We start from the raw sequence: 21,448 nt of genomic DNA, 5'->3' as shown, positions 1-21,448 counted from the left end.
TTGCCTTCAAGTGCTCTTCCCCCATTCAAGCCATCTACTGCTCATGTAGCTGAGTTTTCTTTTTCCTTGTGCTCTACTCCATTCTATGTTCTATGTTGGTTTTTTTCTTCATCTCCCCCCCAAACTCTTTATGTCGAATCTTAAAGCTTAATTAAGCTTTAATCGAGACTGAGTCAAACCGAGAATTCATTAATCTGATTTCGAGATGAAAATGCAATATAAATGTTTTGCCATTTTCAATTGGACAGCTCGCTATGTAGCGACAGTTGGGCAGATGGCCAATAAAAATTGATGGCAAAGTTAAGTTTCATGTTTTAAATGCCATTGCATAAATTATACATACATATACATACCAACTAACTGAAATGCCAGTCGAAAATATTTCGAGAAGTCAATTTAAATTCTCTCCTCCTCTCTCTCTCTCTCATCCTTGTTGGCCATGTCAATTACCTAGGCATTTATTTTTTTTTGGTAGTGGGGGAGGTCGTTCGTATGGCAAAATCAAATTTAAAGCCAATTTGCAGGCGCTAATAAATTACATTAGACGAAAAATTTTCCAAAAATAAATTCCTTTTTGATATGCCAAAGTAATTTTTACGTTTTTGCCAACCCTCTGTCGAAAATGGCCTTGCTCTAGCTCCTGCTGCTTGGCTTTGGCATTTCATCCATCATTCTACTCATCACATTTTATACATATAAACTTCTGATTCATCCGGTCGTTTTTATATTTTTTTTTTTTTGTTTTTTGGGTGCTTATTTCGCATATTACTTAAATGAGGTATTATGGCCAACTATTTATACTAGGTACATCTCATAAATTGAGATATTGTAGTCATAATGCGGAAACTCTTATTTGGTTCTAAGAATCCCGACATCTTTAATAGTCACAAAGAAACAAAAAACTGGTTTTTATTACCCCTCCCCACCTCCCCAAAAAGACCACATAAGAGGGAGAGAGATGAGCCAGCGTAATAATGTTCATTTCATATTGTTTAATTTCATTTTTGTTTTTACCCCAAAAACATTCTCGGAAGTGCGCAGCAAATTTTAAGTATAAAACTTCAAAAGTGTAAAGTGCAATGAACAGCGTTCAACTGTCGGTCTAACCGTTAAATGAAAGGTTTCCCCTCTAGGTCTAGAACCCTTTTTTCGGGTTTTAGTACTTAAGGCATTACCCTTTGTGGCTGAGACTAAACTTAAAACGGCCAACTTGACCACTTTCCATTCGACGGCCCTTTTGGAGTGCCTATTATAGTATTTATACACGAATCATTTTTCGTTTTTTGTGTTTTTTTTTTCTTTTTTTGAGGAACACTTTCCTTTGCTTACAAAACCAAAAAAAAAGACAGAAAATGTAAACTTGTTTGGCCAAATAAAAGTGAAATTTGTCTTGACAAGAAGCCGTGTAAACCCTGCTGGGGCGAGGGGACAGGGGTATTTATACTTTCTTGACTTTATAAATCTCACGTTCATCTCTTAATGATGGAACATCATTTTAATTACTTTCGTGCACGTGTAAAAATTTCATAAACCGTGCAATGAAAAGAAATATGTCTATGGTCTATGCATAATTAAGTATTTTATGCAGGTTCTCTGTACTAGCATACCTAGTATTAGTATCTAGGCATTTGATTAATGCAATCAACTTGGGGCATAGACAAACACACACACACACACACACACACACACACCTGTGATCTGATGAGATTTTAGTAAGGATAGATGAAGACGAGGACGAGCACCTAGGAGGAGATGTGGTTTTTGGTGAATCTTTGGTGGCTGAATCTGATTTAATGCTGCCTTGGGCGCCGTTCGATAGTTTCTCAAGTGGGAATCAGGCGGCCAGGCATCGATTGGGTTGGCTTGGATTTCATCGGATTTTGGGATTTATTTGTGTGGAAATGAGCAACTAACGGTATATGAATCATGACTTTGGCAGGCAGCATGATTTAAAACACTCACTCATATGAGCGGCTGCTCGGTGCTTGCTGATGGTGGTGGTGAATTGTGGCGGCGACTTCTACGACTGTGACTAGAGTTCTCTATGGTGTGAGTGGCATGACTTTCTGAGTCTATGCCCGGCCTAGCCAGGGCCAAGCAAAGGCTAGACTAGGCCGGGCCTATCTGCTATTTGCGCATATTTTAGCACATTTTGCGGCATTCGTTGCCTGGGCCATGGGCTGCCACCCTCGGCATCTTCTTCTTCTTCAGCTCCTGCTCCTCCTTCGACTTACTACCATAGGCTGGTTGTCGATCGGCGACGCGACTTTGTAGCGCGTAGAAAAACGTGCGATTTCAAGTTGACAGCACAGCTAAGAACCCTGCCCAGTGACTCCGTCTCCAACTCCAGCAACGACCCCGTCTGACTTACTCTTACTCCCAGGCCTAAAATCAGCTGAAAAAGGCAACGTTTTTCATTTTCTACATTTTAATGCAATTTTTTAATTTATTTGTTTTGTTATGGCATAGACATAGTCAAAGACTCCCTCTCTCTCTCCCCCTCACCATCTCTTTTTCACTCTCTAGCCAAAACGCATGTATTCCTCATTGATTGGCATTTCCTGGTTGCTGGCAGCACCAGCAGCAGCAGCAGCAGCAGGCCAAGTTAAGCGAATTCCTCGAAGCCGCAGTGTCGGCTACGACTTGACCAAGGACCAGACTTGTACGCATTGGTTCTGGCTGGTCTATGTCGGCTGCCTGGGGGACAATTTGTTGCATTAATTTAAAGTTAGTTCCTGTTTGCCTAACTGACATTTGTATAATTATCTGGCCAATGAGTCATTGAAGAATTTCAAATACATTTGAAGACGATCTGACAAACGGCACTGACTTGCAGAAATCAAAAGAGAAGCTAAATCCGAATCCCATGACATCATATCTCTCAAAATAAGCAAACACACACACACACACACAAACTCTGACATATATGCATAATGGTAGTAGTAGCTAGCTAGCTATCAGATCCGGGCATTTCCCATGCCAGACCATGGTTAGCATCCCCAATAAAATATTTTGGCAAATTACATGGCCATGAGTAATCATATTAATGAGACTCAATTGACGACTGGGGCCATCAAGTAGTAGCCAGGCCAAAAAAAAAGCGAGCTCATTGATCCACTTTTCAAAAAATTCTACTCGCAAATCACGTAGTTTGAGAAACGTTTACGAATTGGCTAACTGTATATGGGCCTGGTCGGTCTATTCAAATTGCGTTTTATTTGGTATTTTGTTTGCCAGCATAATGAGAACCAGTTTCATTTGATAGACAATCAGACACTTTGCATACCCTTTAACGGTTTCTTCTTTCACTTTGATTGATTTTATTAGAAAGGGTATTGAATTTAGACTTGATTTGAATTTCATGTTTTGTGTCTTCTCCTTTTGTTTTATAGCCACAGAAATTTGCAAAACAGACTTGAACATTGTATAACATTGTTCGAGTGACACGTGTGGGCGCAAAAAAAAAGTTAATGATTGCAAAAATTGGGGGGGTTATTCGCATAGATTTTTATTGGTATTACTACTCCCACAGGGTGTTTCAAATTCATCATCACGTACATATGTACATACTTGAAGATTTGCAGAAAATTTGAACCCACAAAGAATAACTAATTGAAAATGACCCCAAAAGTTGAAAAGTCCAAATCCTATTTGTATTGCGGAGGGGTGAGGTTTTCTGTTATTTTCTATTTTTAATTAAGAAAACAAAAAATGGAGAAAAAGTTGAAAAGCTCATTAGTCAGTTTTGTTGTCGTTGTTGCTGTTTTTTTTTTTTTTTTTTTTGGAAAAACTAGAATAAAATGCAACTTAGTTGCATGCAGCTGCAACGAGTGAAATCAGAACGCTTCTTCTTCTGCTTCTTCTTCGGCTTGGTAACAAACTTGACCCCAAGAAAAAGAGAAATTTGTGGCAAGCCAAAAGAGCAATAGAGAAAAAAATGGAAGCTGAAACAAAATCAGCTCACGATCTGCTCTTGCTCTTGCTGCTGGTGTTGGGTCAGTCTCACCAGCACAAGGCACATCCATTTCCACATATATGGCATTGCATGCTGCAGGCGAGGCAAGCACACGGTAGCCCGCATCATCAAGATTTGTCACAAATCAAAGCGGGCAGGCAACTAATCCAGTTCAAGTGGTTGGCCAAGTTGCATCCAGCATAGGCACAGCCACAGTCATGGCAAATTGCCGTCAAGTTGCACTTGGTCTTGGTTTCTTTTGGGTTTTGGTGTTGTGAGCGTTGGCGTAGCAGATGAAGTTGGAGCTGGAGCTGAAGCTGTAGCTGGAGTCGTGCTGGGCAGCTCAGCTTCCGCATTGCCGCCGACAAGTGACTCAGTTTCAGAGAGTCGGTAGTCCAAAAAAGAAGAAGAAGAAGTTTTTTTTTTTAATGCCTAGTTAACATTTGGCGCACCGTTAGGCTGGCGAATCGTGCTGGGGGCTCAGCTGCCTGAGCTTTATTAATTTCAAACAAACTCCTTCAACATTTGGCTCAAGTAAGTGGAGTGGCCCCCCTCCTGGCACTTGATGATGATTATCATAAAGTTGCCGCCGCTTCTTACAAGGTCAGACATTAAATCAACCGAAAATTTCGATGAATTTTTTGGCTTATATTCTAAGTGTATAAATTTCTAAATTCATGTCAATTTCAATGTTGTATTTGGCCAAGTTCGATTACAAAAACTCAATAATTTAGCCTCTGGTTTGTAGTTATCACCTTACTGAATGGGTCTTTTGCAAATTGCAAGGTCGAACATTCCTAAGGCCAACTTCAAATTGCCTGAACTTCAGCCATCTTCAGGTTCAAGCCGCAACAATTTAGCCAACAATTGGCCACAACTATGCACGATAGATAGCTGGATGGATGGATTTTGAGTTGGCTAAGGCGTTAGTTAGCCATACACACACACGTGTGAGGGCCCCGCGGCTCAGTTAGATTTATGAGAATGACGTGCTCTAACCAGGCCTGAAAGGTTGCCAATTGTAAAACCAAAAAGAAAGAGAGACAGAAAGAGAAAGAAAAAGAACAACCAATTGCAATTTGCAATTGCTGCCACTGCACCGTTAAATGTGTGGCAGTGGCAATTGAAGAAATACAAAACCAAATTAACGCCAAATAGCAAGAACAACAACAAACAATAGAAATTGCAATGCCATAATGTGATATCGAAATTGGCTACAGAATCCAATAGATTCTGATTCTCCCGTATACCATCTTATGCTCGATCAACGCATGAGGTTAGGGTCATCGTTGGCATTCTAATGGCATTTCTAGAGAGACAGAAGGCTACTTATGGAGAATGGATATCGGGTTTGGTTCGCTTTTGGTTTGGTTTGGTTTGGTTGTGTGCTAAATGTCAATTTGATACCAGGCCTGAATCTGAATCCAATTAAATCTCCTGCTCCAACAGCAGCAGCAAATTGCCATCGATCGCCTAGGTCATCGAGACTGTCTGTCGTTTCCAACGATTGCCATGCGTACGATGCACCGATGGACCGATGCACTGATGCCGATGTCGATGCCAAAAGCTGATGTCGATACAATGTATATTTGTGGGTCATGGTACAAATTTGAAAGAAGGCAACTGAGACAGAGACACGACTGGGGCCGACATAAGACAGCTAGCTGCTATCCCTCTCTCTGACAAGAGACACCTTTTGATATGCTAACGAAGGCTGAGATCTTCTCTCTCTGTCTGCCTGTCTGTTCCTTCTCCACTATGGGCATCTCTTCTTCGTGCCTTGACTGTCAAAATGCTGGCCCGTTGGAGGCAGCATGTGAAATTTTCCCACCCTCCATTGAGGAGGCCTCGACTGCCTTTTGGAAAAATGTAAATTTTCCTTCTTCTTTTTTTTTTTTTGTTTTTTTTGTTGCTCCCTCATTCTGTCGTACATTTATATTAGAGCTGCTGCATCTGTTGCAGCTGCCCCACAATTGTGACTTGCTCGTAGGGGAGGGGCTGGGTTTGGGGCGGTGCAACCTACACGCATGCGTTATGGATATGTGCAACAAGGGGCAGGGCCAGCAGCAACAACAGGCACAGCCTTTGCAATTTTTCAAACTAAAACAGTTGCCTGTCCAGTGCTTACCCTTTCTGTATGTAGGTAAATGAACACAGAGAAATAGAATAGCAAGAAGGAGAATGAGAATGAGGAGGAGCTGGCCACCATGGCGGTTCATTGCAAATATTTGCATTTTGTTGCTGTCAGCAGCTCTTCACGCATGCTTGGACATAGACCTATATGCATTTATCATAACGCATTGTTGTATGACAATGAGATGGGAAAGAGACGAGAATGGATATGGAAATGGAGTTGGAGTTGGAGATAGAGATGGAGATGCCTGGCCCTTGCCAGAGAGAGGTTTTCCCCCAAAAATCTTGCAAATTTCCCATGACCGATATACATTTCTTTGTGCCGTATTTTGGCCATTATGGTGACCGACTGATGGTCAACAGTTGCTAGCAGCCATAGAAGAAGAAGAAGTTTTGGCTGTTTCATTCACAATCTGAATTTGTGTCACACACACACACACATGCACACATACAGAGAGCAACATACACTGGCCAGCTGGTTGGTGACCACCCCTTTATTTGGTCTTAACCCAAATACTGAAAAGAAATAAAAATTGTTTACCATTTAGCCTCGACAACAGCAGCATCAACAGCAACAGCAACAACAACAACAACAACATTGGCATCTACTCTTACAACAAACAGGAGAATAATTACCGCAACAAGTTGCCAGTTGGCAGCAACATGTTGCTAGCTGTTTGCGTAGTTTTGTGTGTTGCTAATAGCTTTAGAACAAGTGCCATTTTGGCCAACAACTAATAGCCAGTTTGTGTCGCTTCCGTTGTCACTCACGGACAGACGACCATCAGCATCAGCATCAGCCTCAGATTTAGCTTCAGTTGAAGCCAGTCCGTCAGTATCATCATCATCATCATCATCGCCGTTGTATGAGATTATCATTATTGTTATTGTCGCTCGTCATGTCAACTCGTCATCAACATGCCGCACAACTACGAATCGGCATCAACATCAGCATCTGCAACAACAGCTACAGCATCTTGCCGGAGCAATCTTTCAACTATATAACCAAGGCGGCGGCTTGTTCTTACTTGCCACAGCACGATGCAATGCAATTTGTGGGATCCCGAGGCGCGGCTCCTTGGTCTTCCTCCATTTGGCTGCATTTTAATGAGCACATTTCGCGCATTTATGATGAGCACAGTGTACAGAGATGGGGCAAGGTGGGGAGGAATGTGGTGGGGGCATTAGCTGATTTTTATTTGCTTGTTTCGTTAGCGAACAAACGACACTGTTGCCTAAGGGGGCCAATGGAATGGGGGGGGGAGAGGAGGGGAGGAGAAACAGCTAATATGGGAAGCGGGAGGTGTAACAGAAACCACTCAGATTTCAGATTTCAAACGAAGGGAGCACCCAACTCGACAAAGATGGAAAGCTGAAAGTAAGAAATGTGTCTTCCATTCAACAAAGCAACACTCAGGAGCTAACCAGAATGCCATTTTATTAGACAGTGGTTGTCATTCCCCTTTTTTCGTTTAAATATAATCACATATCATATAAATTTCACTATATCAATCGGAAATGTACTTATTTTTAAAGCAAAATGAGTTTTTATGTGGAATGCCATTCATGTTTTAGCCCACTGTATGAAAGACCAGAAATTTTATTGCTTTTTGAAATGTATGAAATTGTATAACTTACGCACTCACCGCCCCACCCATCCACCACCACCTCCGCCTCCGCCGCCACCTCCTGCCAAAATGTTGTAAGCAACCCCTCAATGAGTATGGTCTGGCCATTACACTCACGTGTTGCATCTCTTGGGACTTGATTAAAGGACCATAAAGCAAATAAAACCAACAAAAAAAAAAGGGAAATAAAGCGAAACTTGGCTAATAAATGAAAATATGAAACGTATGCCAATTTACGACCATATATATACCACGTATATATGCGAGTATATAAGACCCATAGAGAGCACCTTTGGTTTCGCTTAGGATTTGATATGTGGCTGCTAATTATAACGATTGCCTTGCGTCGCCTCGACTCCAGGACTCGATTCAGGATGTAAGTTTTTCTTTTCGTGGGCGTGTTGCTGACATTTTCAATCAGCGAGACAAAACTTCAGAGAAACTTTTACCAATGGTTTTTGTGTATAGTATAAGGATTTTTGACCTTTGCGTGAGGTCTGCGGGTCCTGAGTCCTCAGTCCAGAGCAACAATTGAGCCCTGCGAGCATGTCAGAGAAAATTGCACATCTGTCAAATCAGCAAACAAGTGATTTCCGCAAACAATTGAAGAAAAACAGCCAGTCAGGCCAGTCAGGACATCATTTTGGAGGGGTGCGGCTCAGTGGTTGTTGGCGATGGTGACGGTGACGGTGGTGGCTACGGTTCACATGTCAACAGACCAAACTCACCCACCCACCCATCCATTTCTTTTGCTCTCCTCTTGCTGTTTGTGCACGTAAATTGCTTTTGAAAAAAAACACAAAAATTTGTTCTCAAAAAAAGAAAGTAAAAGGAATGGAATGGAAACCAAACACAATGAGAATGAGAAAGATGACGGCGGCATGCGCCATGTCATGCTTTTTTAATGAAGTGATGTCGTTTAAGAAACATATTGTGGCTCGATTTGATTGTTATTTAAGGGTTAAATGAGCGCTCAGGGTAAAAACATACTCATACTATATTTAAGTACTTATCACGTACCAAACATAACTTCAATTTCTCATTCTCCAACTCTTTGTTTTTTTTCTTTTTGCAGTAACCAAGATGACAAGAAAACGTTCGAGTCCATTGGGACTCGAGGAGTTAGTGTCTCTGACACTAGTCCTGATGGCCATGATACTGATGCCAATAACACAAGCTGGTAAGTGGTTTATTATGTCAACATAAATTAGGTTTAAGCTGGCCAAATATATCTTGAATATAAAAGAAAAATTCTCACATATGCCCTGAGATTGGATCAATGATGATTATTTTGCCATAAATAGAAATGACTGACCTCATGTTTAAATATTTTGGGTATTTACCACCAAAATGTTGCTGCTGCTGCTAATTAAAGCCATTGTGACAAATTACCATCAGCTGGCAACAGCTGTCCGAATGACTCTTGTCCGGGGTCAGGGGTCGATTCTGTTGCATTTGAGTGTTTCGGGGCACAAAATTCAATTAAGAACAATGTTCCGCACCCATGAGAGGGTGTCCAAATGTTCCAATTGAATCATCTGCACAAGCCAAAAGCCTGAACATAATTAAAACCCACGAGTGCTAATGGTATTCACTATCTTTATGGGGTTCCCCCCTCCCACCACCACCACCTTTCGGCCTGAGGAGAGTTAGTTGCATCTGTAGCTGCATGTGTTAACTTTCACATTTCCCTTATGGCAATCTAACAAAGGCGAATATGGCCTAACGGGGTCTGTATTTTGGGGCGTGTACAATTTAACGACTTGTTTAAACAAAACTTCAAAAGCAAATAAACCTAAAAAGACTAAACAATTTTCCATACTGCTGCGGTATATCGGTCAAAAGAATGAGGCAATGTGCTTTTGGACCATTGTTTAATGGTCTTTCAATAAATGGGCAACAGCTTCGACAGCTGCATACCTGGGCTCTAGCTCCGCCTTCTGCCTCCATCCTAGGTCTGTGACTGATTTGGCTTAGTCAGACTTACATATGTATGTGTGTACGTTGGGCGACAATAGTCGTAGAGATGGGGAATCCATGTACCTACATATGTATGTCTGTCAGTCAGAGAGATACAGACAGATTCAAAGTCGGTTCTGACTTGCCTTGTTGACCCACATTTGGCTGCACTTCATGCTCAATGATTGCATTCTGGATTCTAGGAATTTTCATTAACACATCTCCAAACCAAACCAAAGTCAAGATGGAGTATGGAAATGTGGCCAAAAAAGAAAAAAAAAAACGAATCGAATAAAATTGAAAAGAAGAATTTTTTTGTGAATGGCAGAGACCGAGACAGAAAGAGAGAGAGAGAGAGAGACAGAAGTGGAGGTTCCCCGCCAGTTTTTCTCACCTATTTATTGATTATTACATACAGGCACAAATCTGTTACACTAACAAGCCAACAAAACGGCCTAATGGATGTCCAAACCAATATCCAACTGTGAGTCTTGCTCTCTGCGTGTGCGAGAGTGTTTTTCTGCAGAGGGGGAGGTGAGGAGGGCTCCTCCACTTGAGTTTGATGAACTTCGGCTTCGGCTCATAAGTATTTCTCAGCTGGCTCTGGGTAATTGAATTGTTCCATTATAGACTACATACATATACATATGTATGTATGTATATATAGAAATCAAGTATGAGATGGCATGACTCAACAGTTGGCAGGAACCATCATCATCCTCTCCTCTCTAAGTCTATTGACAGCCGCTAGTAATAAATCAATAACGCAAATATTGGACATGATTAATATCTATATGGCGAAAAACAAAAAAATTTACTAACAAAATTGAAACATGTTGAGATATCTACTTCACAACAAGTGGCTTTTGCGTCATAACAAAAGCTTACCCCCCCACCCAACCCCCCAAAATCACAATCCATGTGAATTTGTTTGCTTAGCCATTTAAAAAACTATCTATGAAGTACACTATCGCATTATGGCCAACTCTTTTGATATCGTGCCAATAGTTTACAGTTAAATTGCACTTGCTTTTACTCCCCCCCCGAAAAACAAAACGAGTTCAAGTCTTATTTCAAGCTCAAGGTCGGTCAACGGAGCCAAAAGTCGGTAGCCACAAGACATTATCATTATTTTATAAGCCATACACACACATAAGAGAGAAGAAGAAGTCAATTTCAATTCGTGTGTTGGCCACTTTTTCTACTTTTAGCTGGTTTTTGCCTTTCCTCTTGATTCGCTTATGTTCATTTTTTTTGCTGTTTTGTTGTTTTGTTCATGGGGCGTTTTCATCAATCAATTTTTGAGCATGAGTTCGTTTCTGCCATTTTCTCATGCTTATTATAGGTATATCATCTTTTTTTTTGTTTTTGTTTTTGTTTTTGCTTTAACAAGAAGAACATCAACAGCATCACCTGTTTCTCTACCTTCATGGCTGGATTTCTGTAATGTTTGACACCTACTATGGGCTACTACTGGCCAAAGTAGAAGTCACTGCTAAGTCAGTGAACTTTGATTCCTTAAAAAATTTTATTTTATACTTAAATACACGCAACAACATGTACACTGTGAGAAATCTAAGAAGGTGTAAAGTATCTAAATTTGATCTTCGGTCTTTTGAGCTTAATATGTTTATATTTCGATGAGCCGTACAAGTGTTATGTTTTCTTGATTTCCAGTTTTTGTTTTTTTTTGGTTAAGGCTTCTTAATTTATAGCCAATTACAAAAGCATTAGTCGGGCAATGTGGAGATGTTCAATATTTTTGTTTATTGCGCATATATTTATACATATATGGCATATAGTTAGATAAATCGCCTGTTGGCAATTTGCGGAAGTAACGATCACTACTCACTCACTCACTCACTCACTGTTTGGCTGACTGACTGACTGTGCCTAATTAACTTGTATTAGCAGCCTGACGAGTCAGAGGCATACACAGAGTTAACCATCTATCGATGGCTTAAAAGTGTTGTGCGTGCCAGATGAGGAGAAGAACTTTCTGGCCAGGCTCACATCATTATTGTTAGGTATTAATTGCATGGCTTGGCTGATGTCATCAGCATCAGCTTCAACGTCGTCGTCGTCGTCATCATCACTGGCAACAGGCCCTGGGCAGAACTTAAAGGCAGCAGCGTTAATCAAGATTTGATGTTGGCCAGTCATCAGCTTAGCCACGCGCATATAATTAACATTTTTAGCCAACAGCAGGCGAAGCAGTCGCAACCGCAGCAGAAGCAACATCATCTTGGCATCAACATCGGCATCAGAGCCAGGTTCAATGTCAAGTGGCAAGGCGGATTTGCTTATCAGGCAGCAGTTGCCATTCCCCATCGCCATTCCCCATCGCCTTCGTGTTGATAGGCAACGGTTTGGGTTTGGTAGTCTCCTGCCAGGTGATCGTAAATATTTCGTATGTAAATAGACACAGAACTGAAAACTGGGTAGAGATGGCCATCCCATTCCATCCCCATAGCATCCATCCATACATTGTATGTGGTATGCAAACAAACTGGACAAAGTCCGCTGACCACGCTATCGAAGACGCTGTGTGTGTGTGACTGTGGAATTTCATAGCCACTTAGAGAACAAGTACGCAAGTTAGAGATCACGAACTTGCGGGTTAAGCAGCCCGCACGAAGCCACCAAAATAAAAACCGCCATCAAACGTGAGACTGGGCGTACTGCGTATCTGTGTTCCTTTTTGGCCAGATTTTGGCCAATGAGGCGGAGAAAACTTTCCACGGGTGACACAATTAGATGCCGCCCAAAAACACATAGCACATGACCGTGAAGTTTACCTCCACCTTCTTTCATTCTTTGGCCATAAATAAACGTTTTATGCTAAGCGGTTCGACGACTTTCCTTTCCTTTACTTCTCTCTGGGCCCACCAGCATTGGCCTCCTAGTCGCTTGTTAGATGTACATAGATGTACATCAATTTGTCAAAATCGGCTTTTTGTTTGAGGCCAAATCTGAAAATGTGTGACTCTGTCTGTGACTTTAACTGAGAGAAAGATCAGGCAGATAGATGTATCTACAACAGATAGACATATAATATGATAAATTGACCATGAATTTGAGAGATACTCGTAAAGCGGGGCATTTTGTATTGCTTAAAGGCCCCCAGAGATGGCGGGGCACTTAATTTGTTTTGATTTCACCCACGCAAAAGCCCAATTTTTACTCTGTACTGTAGTGTGGGGGCGAGGCCAATGACCAGACATGGATAGATCCACAAGATACCTACACAGACATACATTTATATATGTGTGTATTTGTATGTGTGTGTGTACATACATTTGGATTTAGGGCCAAAGCGGTGCACTTGATTCAACTCCAATTTAATGGTTAGCAGAGAACGAGTCTGCGGCGTGTGAACCCAAGAATTGGAGGCGGAAATTCAGACAAGTCAGAGGCAGAGATAGGTTTGATTTTTATCAGCATTAAATTTTCAACTTCCTGCGACAAGGTCGGCGGGGGCTAATTTCATTAAGAAGAGTAAATAAGCTTTCGGTTAACCAGTCGGCAATTTAAAATGTAACGGTACACATAAAGAGCCACATCAAAACCCCCGAAAATGAAAAAAAACCAAAAACCGAAGCCCACAAATAAAATGAAAACAAAATAACAATTACAATTACACAATTTGCCCATTAACGCCTTGACTCTCTCTCTCTCTCTCTCTCTCTCTCTCTCTCTCTCTCTCTTTATCCCCCTCGACGACCCTCGTGGCCATCTCATTTTGGTGATGGCTAATGCAGTGCACTGCCCTGCCCCCTTTTCACCTTGACAATGAAATGGTTTTCAATGAAATTGCAGTAATTTACCACTGTCAAAGAGCTTGGGGGGAGAGGGAATGAGAGGTAACCCAAACCTAACCAAACACTGTCCGTCTCTTTCAAGCTCTCTCTCTATCTAATATGCAGGTTAAAATGCAAATGAATTTTGGGTTCAGTAGAGTAAAACGACAGCGCTAAAGTTAAGTAATACAAAACATAATAATCTCCGATTTCTCATACTGATATGCAAAATGACAGAGAGACAAAGCAACAACAACAACAACAAACGCAAGAGTAAAGCGGGGCCAACACCTGTTACAGGTATCATCCAGGGACGGATTTAGGAGAGGGCCAAAGACAAAACTAAAACGTGGTTACTAGGCGGGCAACATCAAACCATATTTAAAAAAATAATCACTCCGACCCTCATTTTTTCGTAAATCCAGCACTGGCCTTACTTTAGTAGCTATAGCTCATACATAATATTTATGTATGTATGTGTGTTGTCTGCTACCATTTCCCTATTATTGTTTTGATGTCATTGAACTTGAACTTGTCTCTGTTTTTACCAGATACCCCACATACCATATACCTACATATGTATATAAATATGTATACACAAGTTAGATATATCAATTTCGGTATTTCGGCATTTTATGCAATTTCTTTGGCTTTGGCGTGAATATGCTAATTTTGATTTGTCTAACACGTTATTGTCGTCTTACCAAAAAAATAACCAAAGGAAAAAACGTGTTCAAAATGTTAATTGAATGACAAACATTTCCAGCTGGTTTTTTAGTCACATTTATGGCAATTAGCAGACTGGCTGACCCAAATTTGGAGCAAGTTTAGCTAAATTTTTTGCTAATTAGAGTTCATGATAGACTGAGGCCCTTTTAATTGAAAGACATTGGCAAAAAATATACATAAATGCATTAATATGCAATTCTTGACATTCACAAGATTCCATTTAAATGCATTTTCATTGACTTTCGAATATTGTGAATATATGAATACATGAATTCCTATGATGAGAATAATCTCATATCAAATTGAATTTTCTTTGAGTGTATACTAATCGTTTTAAGCTAGCACGCTAACAAGATTTGGCTCGATCATCTGACCAGTAGAAAAGGTTTTTTGCGGTTCGTTGAGTATCAGGGAGCAGGCAACTGGAACTTGGACTTTTTGTTGGCGTGTTAGAATTCATTTTGACACTATTAAGATGAAAGCTCTCTCGGTGGGTAAAGAATGGTAATTAGCAATGGCTTGCGCTTCCTCATTTTTCACAGAGATCGCTATCACAGGTGCAATGACTTATGTGCGAGTGAGTGACTAAGTCAGTGAGTAAGTCTTTCAATTGTGTAACTTTAGTACGTCGACTATATCAAGCAGTTCTTTGGGTTCAGTCAACTCAATTCTGTGGTGGCCTGGCTGGCACCTTTACGCATGGCAACCACAGACAGTGTCTCTTATGTGTCCCCCATACAACGAACGAGCAAAAGGCGGCTGGGGTGGGGGGGTAATGCCAAGTCAGACTTGATCTAATATCTTTGTTTAATTATCGCTCTTTGCTCAATCTCCTTGCGTCCGTCATCATCATCATCACATCGTCATGATGTAGCAAGTCGACTTGGAGTCATTGAATTTTATGATTCTCTTATAGTTTTCTATGTTTTGTCCTGGGCAACACGCAAGTTTAGAGTCATAAGATACAAATCGCAATGGGAAAGAAACCAAACAACCGACTTGCAATTAATTCTTAACTAATTGAAATGAAAATTTTGCCTAAAGGCTTTTAAATGTGAGAATTTGTCATGAAAATGGTCATCTTTCTCTGGCTGGAGTTAAAAAGGCACGCGCTTTGATAGCCCAAAGTAACATCAGCAACATAATGATTCAGGAATCTCCAGCAACATCTACTTCAACTCAAATTAATAAACAGTTACGCATGCGCAATTGAAAACTTGTTGCCGCTGATTGCCGGCCATGGCCGTGGCACGTTGGTTGGATAGATAGATGGATGGATGCATCAATCACTTGTCAGAGGAGAGGCAGAGCCAACGTACAATCTGTATCTGAATCTGCCGTTGGTTGATCATGACTCTTACCTGTTATTTCGGCAATTGCTGTAATCAATGCGGCGCTGTTATCAATAGCAGCTAGCGGTGTAATAATTGAATGCAGAGCAAGGAGAAGCCACATTCAAAAGCCAGTTCGGTTTTGGGGCCATAAGAATTTGTCGGAAATTGCGCAAACAAAAATTATGATACATCCCCAACAACATTCATCCACCCATCCACTCCATATAGGAGCTGTAAAATCTAAAGAGCTAAATGCCACAGACTGTGTAGATATGTGTTTATGTTTATGTGATTAGCCAAGACTCGAGACATAGGCAGACAGACAGACGGACAGACTGACTGATTGATTGCTAGTTGAAGGACTCATTATAGCCACGCTAAGCCATCAAAACAAATCAAAGCCAGGATACATTAAAGTGAGCAAAACTCTAGGATTTACTTAAACTGTGGGAAACTATTCCTCTGGAGACTCCGCCTTTAACTGCTTAATTACAGCGCCCCAAGGCCAACTCGGTAGAGTCATTATTATCTATTAAGCAGTCAGGAGGAGTCCCAGTCGGACTCGAACTTGGATACGGACACGGGCAAAAACAAAAGCAAAAGTTGACTGACTGACTGTCTAATGACATTGCCACAAGACCAAAACCAAGGAGCCCCCATTTTGGTCGAGCAATTACAATGTCCACGTCCTATCCTACATACATACATACATATAAGTATGTATAGACAGGCAAGATTGTTGTGGTCTAGCTCTTTGGTAATTGTTTCATATGCACGGCAGCAACATTGCTCCATTGCAGCAATTTAAAGGCATCCACGTCATGACCATCGGGCATAATTTACTTAGAACGAATCATGAGTCTATGGGGCTAGGGCATCGCATCAGCTAGGTAATAAAACACAGTGTTCTAGCTAAGGTAACGTCCTAGCCTTGCGCAACTGCATCCAATTTGGTTTGTTTGCCTGGCTCTAGGAGATGCTGCCGATGTCTACATTGCTGCCTGATGCTGCTTCTGCTACCTTGTCGCCGACATAATCATGTTAAATTACTCGCAAATTCATTTGCCGTGCGGCAGCCCCTGTTGCAGTTGCAGTTGTTGCATTGTTAGGGCGCCTCTCCATATTATGCCCCATGTTTCTTAGGTTTCTGCAGTGGCTGCCGGCGGCAACTTTCAGCACTGATGCATGGACATGATATGCCGCAGAAGTCTAGGTCTTGGTTCTGGGTCTGGCACTGGGTTTGGGTTTGAGTCCGACTCTGCGGCTTGGGCTGGGTTGTTAGCTTGTCGCTCATTCCATATTGATCGACTCTCGGCATTATGGAAATTATGTGATCAAGGCCATAGAAAATGGAAATTGTTTTTCGCAAGCAAAGTCCATTAAAAGCATTTGCATGCTTCTGCATATTCTTCTTCGACTACTACTTCCTTTTCATCTGGGATAATTTTCGTTTCTTTTGCTGTGAGATGGCAATTATAAATCGATTTATAGCCATTCCCCTGGAAGACATCAAACGGAGTAAAGAACTTAATATTGATTAAATTTACATAGCTCAACAATAAAAAGTGAGAAAATCCGAGCTAAGGAAACCTCAAATAGCTTTTTCATTAAGAAACCCCCCACTGAACTTAATCCGTCCCTGCCCATCATATGGGGGCGAAAGCGATAAAAATGTAAAGAACTTTTCTATTGCTGGTGAGAATCAGCTCGATCAGACTTTGTTATTGTGGGTGTGGTCTTTGTCGTCGTCGTCGTCGTTGCAGCTGCAAGTAGCGGTAAAATACACACGCATACATCACACACACACACCTCACACACACAATCAACTGAAGAAGATTTGTGTTTATTTTGTAATCTGTGAAATATTTGTGGCATGGCAAATATTTTCACTTCTGCCTTTTGCGCGTTTCCGCATAGAGTCCCGAAATGGAAAAGTCAAAGATTAAGCTACAGAACGAGAAGGAGTAGTATATATAAAAACAATTGCCATCAACCAAATATTTTGAAAAACTTCTACTTTTTTTCACAATTGCTTGGGAAGGTCCCCCAACCGACCATAGTATTGGGTCCACCTACATCACTAAATAATAAAGCGTAACCAGCAAAAGGCGTGCCTGCGCCTTGGCCTGTGACTATGTGACTCTGGACTCTGAATTCTGTTTCTATCCATTCTGGACAATATAAGCTCTAGCTAGCCAGCTCCAGCTCTAGCTCCAGCTCTGGCAACTACCACTAACTAACCAGCTACGGCACCTAGGCCTACTTATGCTGCTTGTGTTTGTGGCTTGTATTTTATGGTTTGTGTACACATTTTTGCACACATGCGCGCCCGGGTCATTCAACTTGGTGGCAGCATCAGTTTTGGCCCAGACCATCCAGCCATGGCCACGTTTAGATGGAGATGGTGAAGAGATGGGTTGGGGTGGGATGGGATCGGATGGGATGGGATGGGATGGCACGGTGGAAGAGTCGATGAGGAGGCGATGTGAGCGCGCTTTCCTAGAATAAACTAAATGCACGACTCGCGCGACCAAACCAAGACCGCGAGCAACAACCAACGCCGCCGCCAACAACTTTGGCTGCAGCTTAAGTACACGATGCAGAGTAGAGAGTAGAAGAAGTCGATGGAGAAGAAGAAGAAGAAGAAGTTGTGCCATGTTGCTGGAGCCGCACTAGCTTCTTTGACTAACTGACTAGCTGACTGACTAACTGACTGACTTCTGTTTGTTGGACCGACACGACCATGTTTGATGTGTACCATCAACTTCATCATGATCATCATCATCCTTGTCGCCGTCGCCGTCGTTGTAGTCGTCAACCAGCCGCCGTCTCTTGGTCATCATGATGATGTATGTTGCCTTGTTTTAGTTGTTGCACTTGCACAGCAGAAAATTGTTGCATAAGTTTGCATTACAACAAGATTGCAGGGTGGGTAAATGTGGTAGGCTCTGTGGAGGGGTGGAGAAGAGAGGGCGACTGCGAACCGGCTACATGATTGACTCCCATTGCCTTCTCCTCCTACTCCGCCAAAAATTCTTCACACTGCCAGAGCCAGAGCCAGAGCCAGTCAAGTGGCGAATATCTCTTCCTTCTCGAGCTCCTCCATCTTCCTCTTCATGTCTGGCAATCCTTAACAGTTAATGTGTGAATTTTTATGCGTTGCCAGGTTCGTTCGGTCGGTCGGTCGGTTGGTTGGTCGGTCGGTCGTGTTGTTGTTCTTACCGCATAAAATGTAATTTACATCCGTTAGTTTTGTACTCTGATGGAGCCCAAGAGTTAGAGAGAGAAAGCAATTGCTACTTCTATTTGTAACTTGATGACTTGGTCATAAGTTGGTCTCATACACGTCCATATACTAAACATAATTTGCCGTTCACATTGTTGCCAAACAAAATTCTAAAGGGTTTGCATTTCTATTAAATGTAAACTAGAGACCCGCTCTCATCTTCATCTCCATCCTCCTCTTAGGATGCGGAAATTAAATCACTCCTATGAAATATGTGTTAAATTGTCCACTCTTCAACTGCAGGCAATTAATCATCGCTATGGTGTAGACCACAGGGAACAACAACAACAACAGCAGCAGCAACAAACTGCAATTCATAAAAATGCAATTTGTCAAATCATTTTTACCTCTGGACACCAGCAACAGCAAGTTGACCAAAGAGGCTAACTGTCAGCTTAAACAATTTGTTTCAGCCATTTTTCAGAGGCTCTCGCCTCTTGGCCCAGTGTGGGACACACGCAGGTTAACTATGTTTAGAACCAGCTACATGTATGTGCCATTATTTCTGGGATATTCTGTTGTTGTTGTTGCAGGCAGACAGCAACAGCAGCAGCAGCTTGGCTACATTTTGATTATGTGGTAATAACACGTTGCACGCACACAAAGCCAACCTTGGGGCAATGCAATTTCATTGCTACCGGCAACCAGCGGCATCTGGTGGCCCTGTTATCAGGCCAAGGCACAGAGAGTTGCATTCTGCCATTCTGCTCAACAGGAGCTGGAGCCTGTTGCTGCTGTTACTGCTGTTGGCCTACGCAAGTTTGGCCAAAGCCATGTCCAAAGTCTAATTTCAATTGCATGCAGCCACAATTAGAGTTTGGCATTTGCTGCAATAGATAAATGAATTTATTATGGCCATGGCTAACGGATATGGCCATCATAAAATTCTATCGTAATAGAGGCAAAAATAACTATGGCATTTCATAAAATAACAATAAAACAACAACAACAACTACAACAATTTCCTTTCTTCTATTTACAGCACCGTTGCAGGAATACACAGAGATCCAACAGTATTCGGGTAAGAAAACAAGGGAATTTTTTTTCAATCTCATACAACAAAACTGGAGGGACACTTTAATTAGGGCCTAAAAGCACTTAGCCTTAAATTTTAAATCTTCTTGTAATTAGTTAATAACCAGGAAATATCCTACTTAAAGCATTTAAATAATTAAACAGTTAAAACGCAAAAAAAAACGCTTGCCATCTAATGTTTCCAAAAGGCTGAAAAATTATAAACAAATATTAAGATTTTTTCCATTTAAATGGCTAATTAAATAAATAAACTGCTTAGCATTTTGTCCGATTGACATTAATTTTGAAATATTAAAACGCGTTAAGCCGCTAATCAGGCTCAAATCAAATCAAATCGAGCGCTGACCATTCTCAATCACAGAGCTGTCATAAGCCCTGACCGCAGCGCCATTAACCAGTTAGATGAGGTGTGAAAAGTAGACACGGAGCAACAAATTGAAACATAAAGATCTAAGCATAGCTGTTTCTGTTTTTTTTTTTTACGAGTTATGTGGAAAACGTGAGCGCCAGACAGACAAAAGACGCCAAAAGATTTCAATCAAAAAAATGGTCTAGCCATGCCGTGAGACAGGTTGTCGGAGCTTAACGTGTTAATGATGAGTGGATGTGAAATTTATTGCGGGTGGACGTCACTAAATTAGGTAGTCAGAGAGACAGACAGACAGACAGGCAGACCGACAGACCGAGTGTGCATATGTTAAATCGCGTTAAACTTGGTGGAATTTGCGTTTTTGTTTAACGACATTGATGAGCAATAAAAAATTGTCGACTACTTGGCTTGGCACGTTTAATGGAGTTATGACAGTTGATGGCGCTAAGTTTAATTTATAGGCTCATTTGACATAGTAGCCCACATGAATGGGAGTGTAAGTTGGCCCGTTTGCATGGCTAATATATAGAATCTATTAACTAGGCAAAGACCCAGCCATTGTTTTGGAGAGGGGCTAAATCTTCCCAGGCTCTGGTCTAGTTAGAGGCATGCATCATGCAGTTCATAATGTGAGATTGTATTTTCTGAATTACTTGCAGAAGGCTGCTACTATAACTATGCCCACTATAACGAGGGCGATCGCATCATGACCAATGAGCCGTGTCTTAACTGCACCTGCCACAATCGTATGCTCATGTGCTATCTCCGCGTCTGCCCGTTCACAAAACCGATTGGGCACGATTGCATTGTTGAGAAACGGGAGGACCAATGTTGCCCCATTATAACTTGTCCAGAGGGTAAGTTGTGACCGGATTTGGGGGCTACTGAAATACTCATCGTTATTTCTAATCTTATGCAGTTCCTGTTGATGTACCTTATCATGTGCCCGAACCGGGTACTGAATTGAGCATACCCGAGAAATTTGGTTGCAGTATTGAGGAGAAATTCTATCCAGAAGGCGCCCAAGTCCCATCGAATCCAAATAAACCATGTGAGCTATGCTATTGCATTAATAATCAGACGAAATGTGTCATGCAAGAGTGCACACTGCATGTGGAGGGCTGCACACCCATCTACAATAAGGGCTCTTGTTGTCCAGTGCGTTATAGCTGCGGTAAGTTATTGAATCGTGTTGGTGCGATTAGCAATATGCTCATTA

At 41.5% G+C, this 21,448-nt stretch overlaps 1 protein-coding gene across 1 annotated transcript in view; it reads left to right on the top strand.

Annotated features, from left to right (window-relative positions):
• The window catches only part of LOC6650688 (titin homolog), a 36,602-nt gene that overhangs the window by 6,879 nt on the left and 8,275 nt on the right, over positions 1 to 21,448 (top strand). The window contains exons 2-5 of the mRNA XM_023179874.2: positions 8,792 to 8,896; positions 19,807 to 19,845; positions 20,889 to 21,086; positions 21,149 to 21,403. Coding sequence (XP_023035642.1) covers positions 8,800 to 8,896; positions 19,807 to 19,845; positions 20,889 to 21,086; positions 21,149 to 21,403 — 589 coding nt within the window. The 5' untranslated portion in view covers positions 8,792 to 8,799. The remainder of the gene's footprint in view (positions 1 to 8,791; positions 8,897 to 19,806; positions 19,846 to 20,888; positions 21,087 to 21,148; positions 21,404 to 21,448) is intronic.

Source organism: Drosophila willistoni, chromosome 3R (genome assembly GCF_018902025.1).
Source record: "Drosophila willistoni isolate 14030-0811.24 chromosome 3R, UCI_dwil_1.1, whole genome shotgun sequence".
NCBI lineage: Eukaryota > Metazoa > Arthropoda > Insecta > Diptera > Drosophilidae > Drosophila > Drosophila willistoni.
The sequence above is the reverse complement of the archived record's forward strand: the minus strand, read 5'-3'. Positions and strand labels throughout refer to the sequence as shown.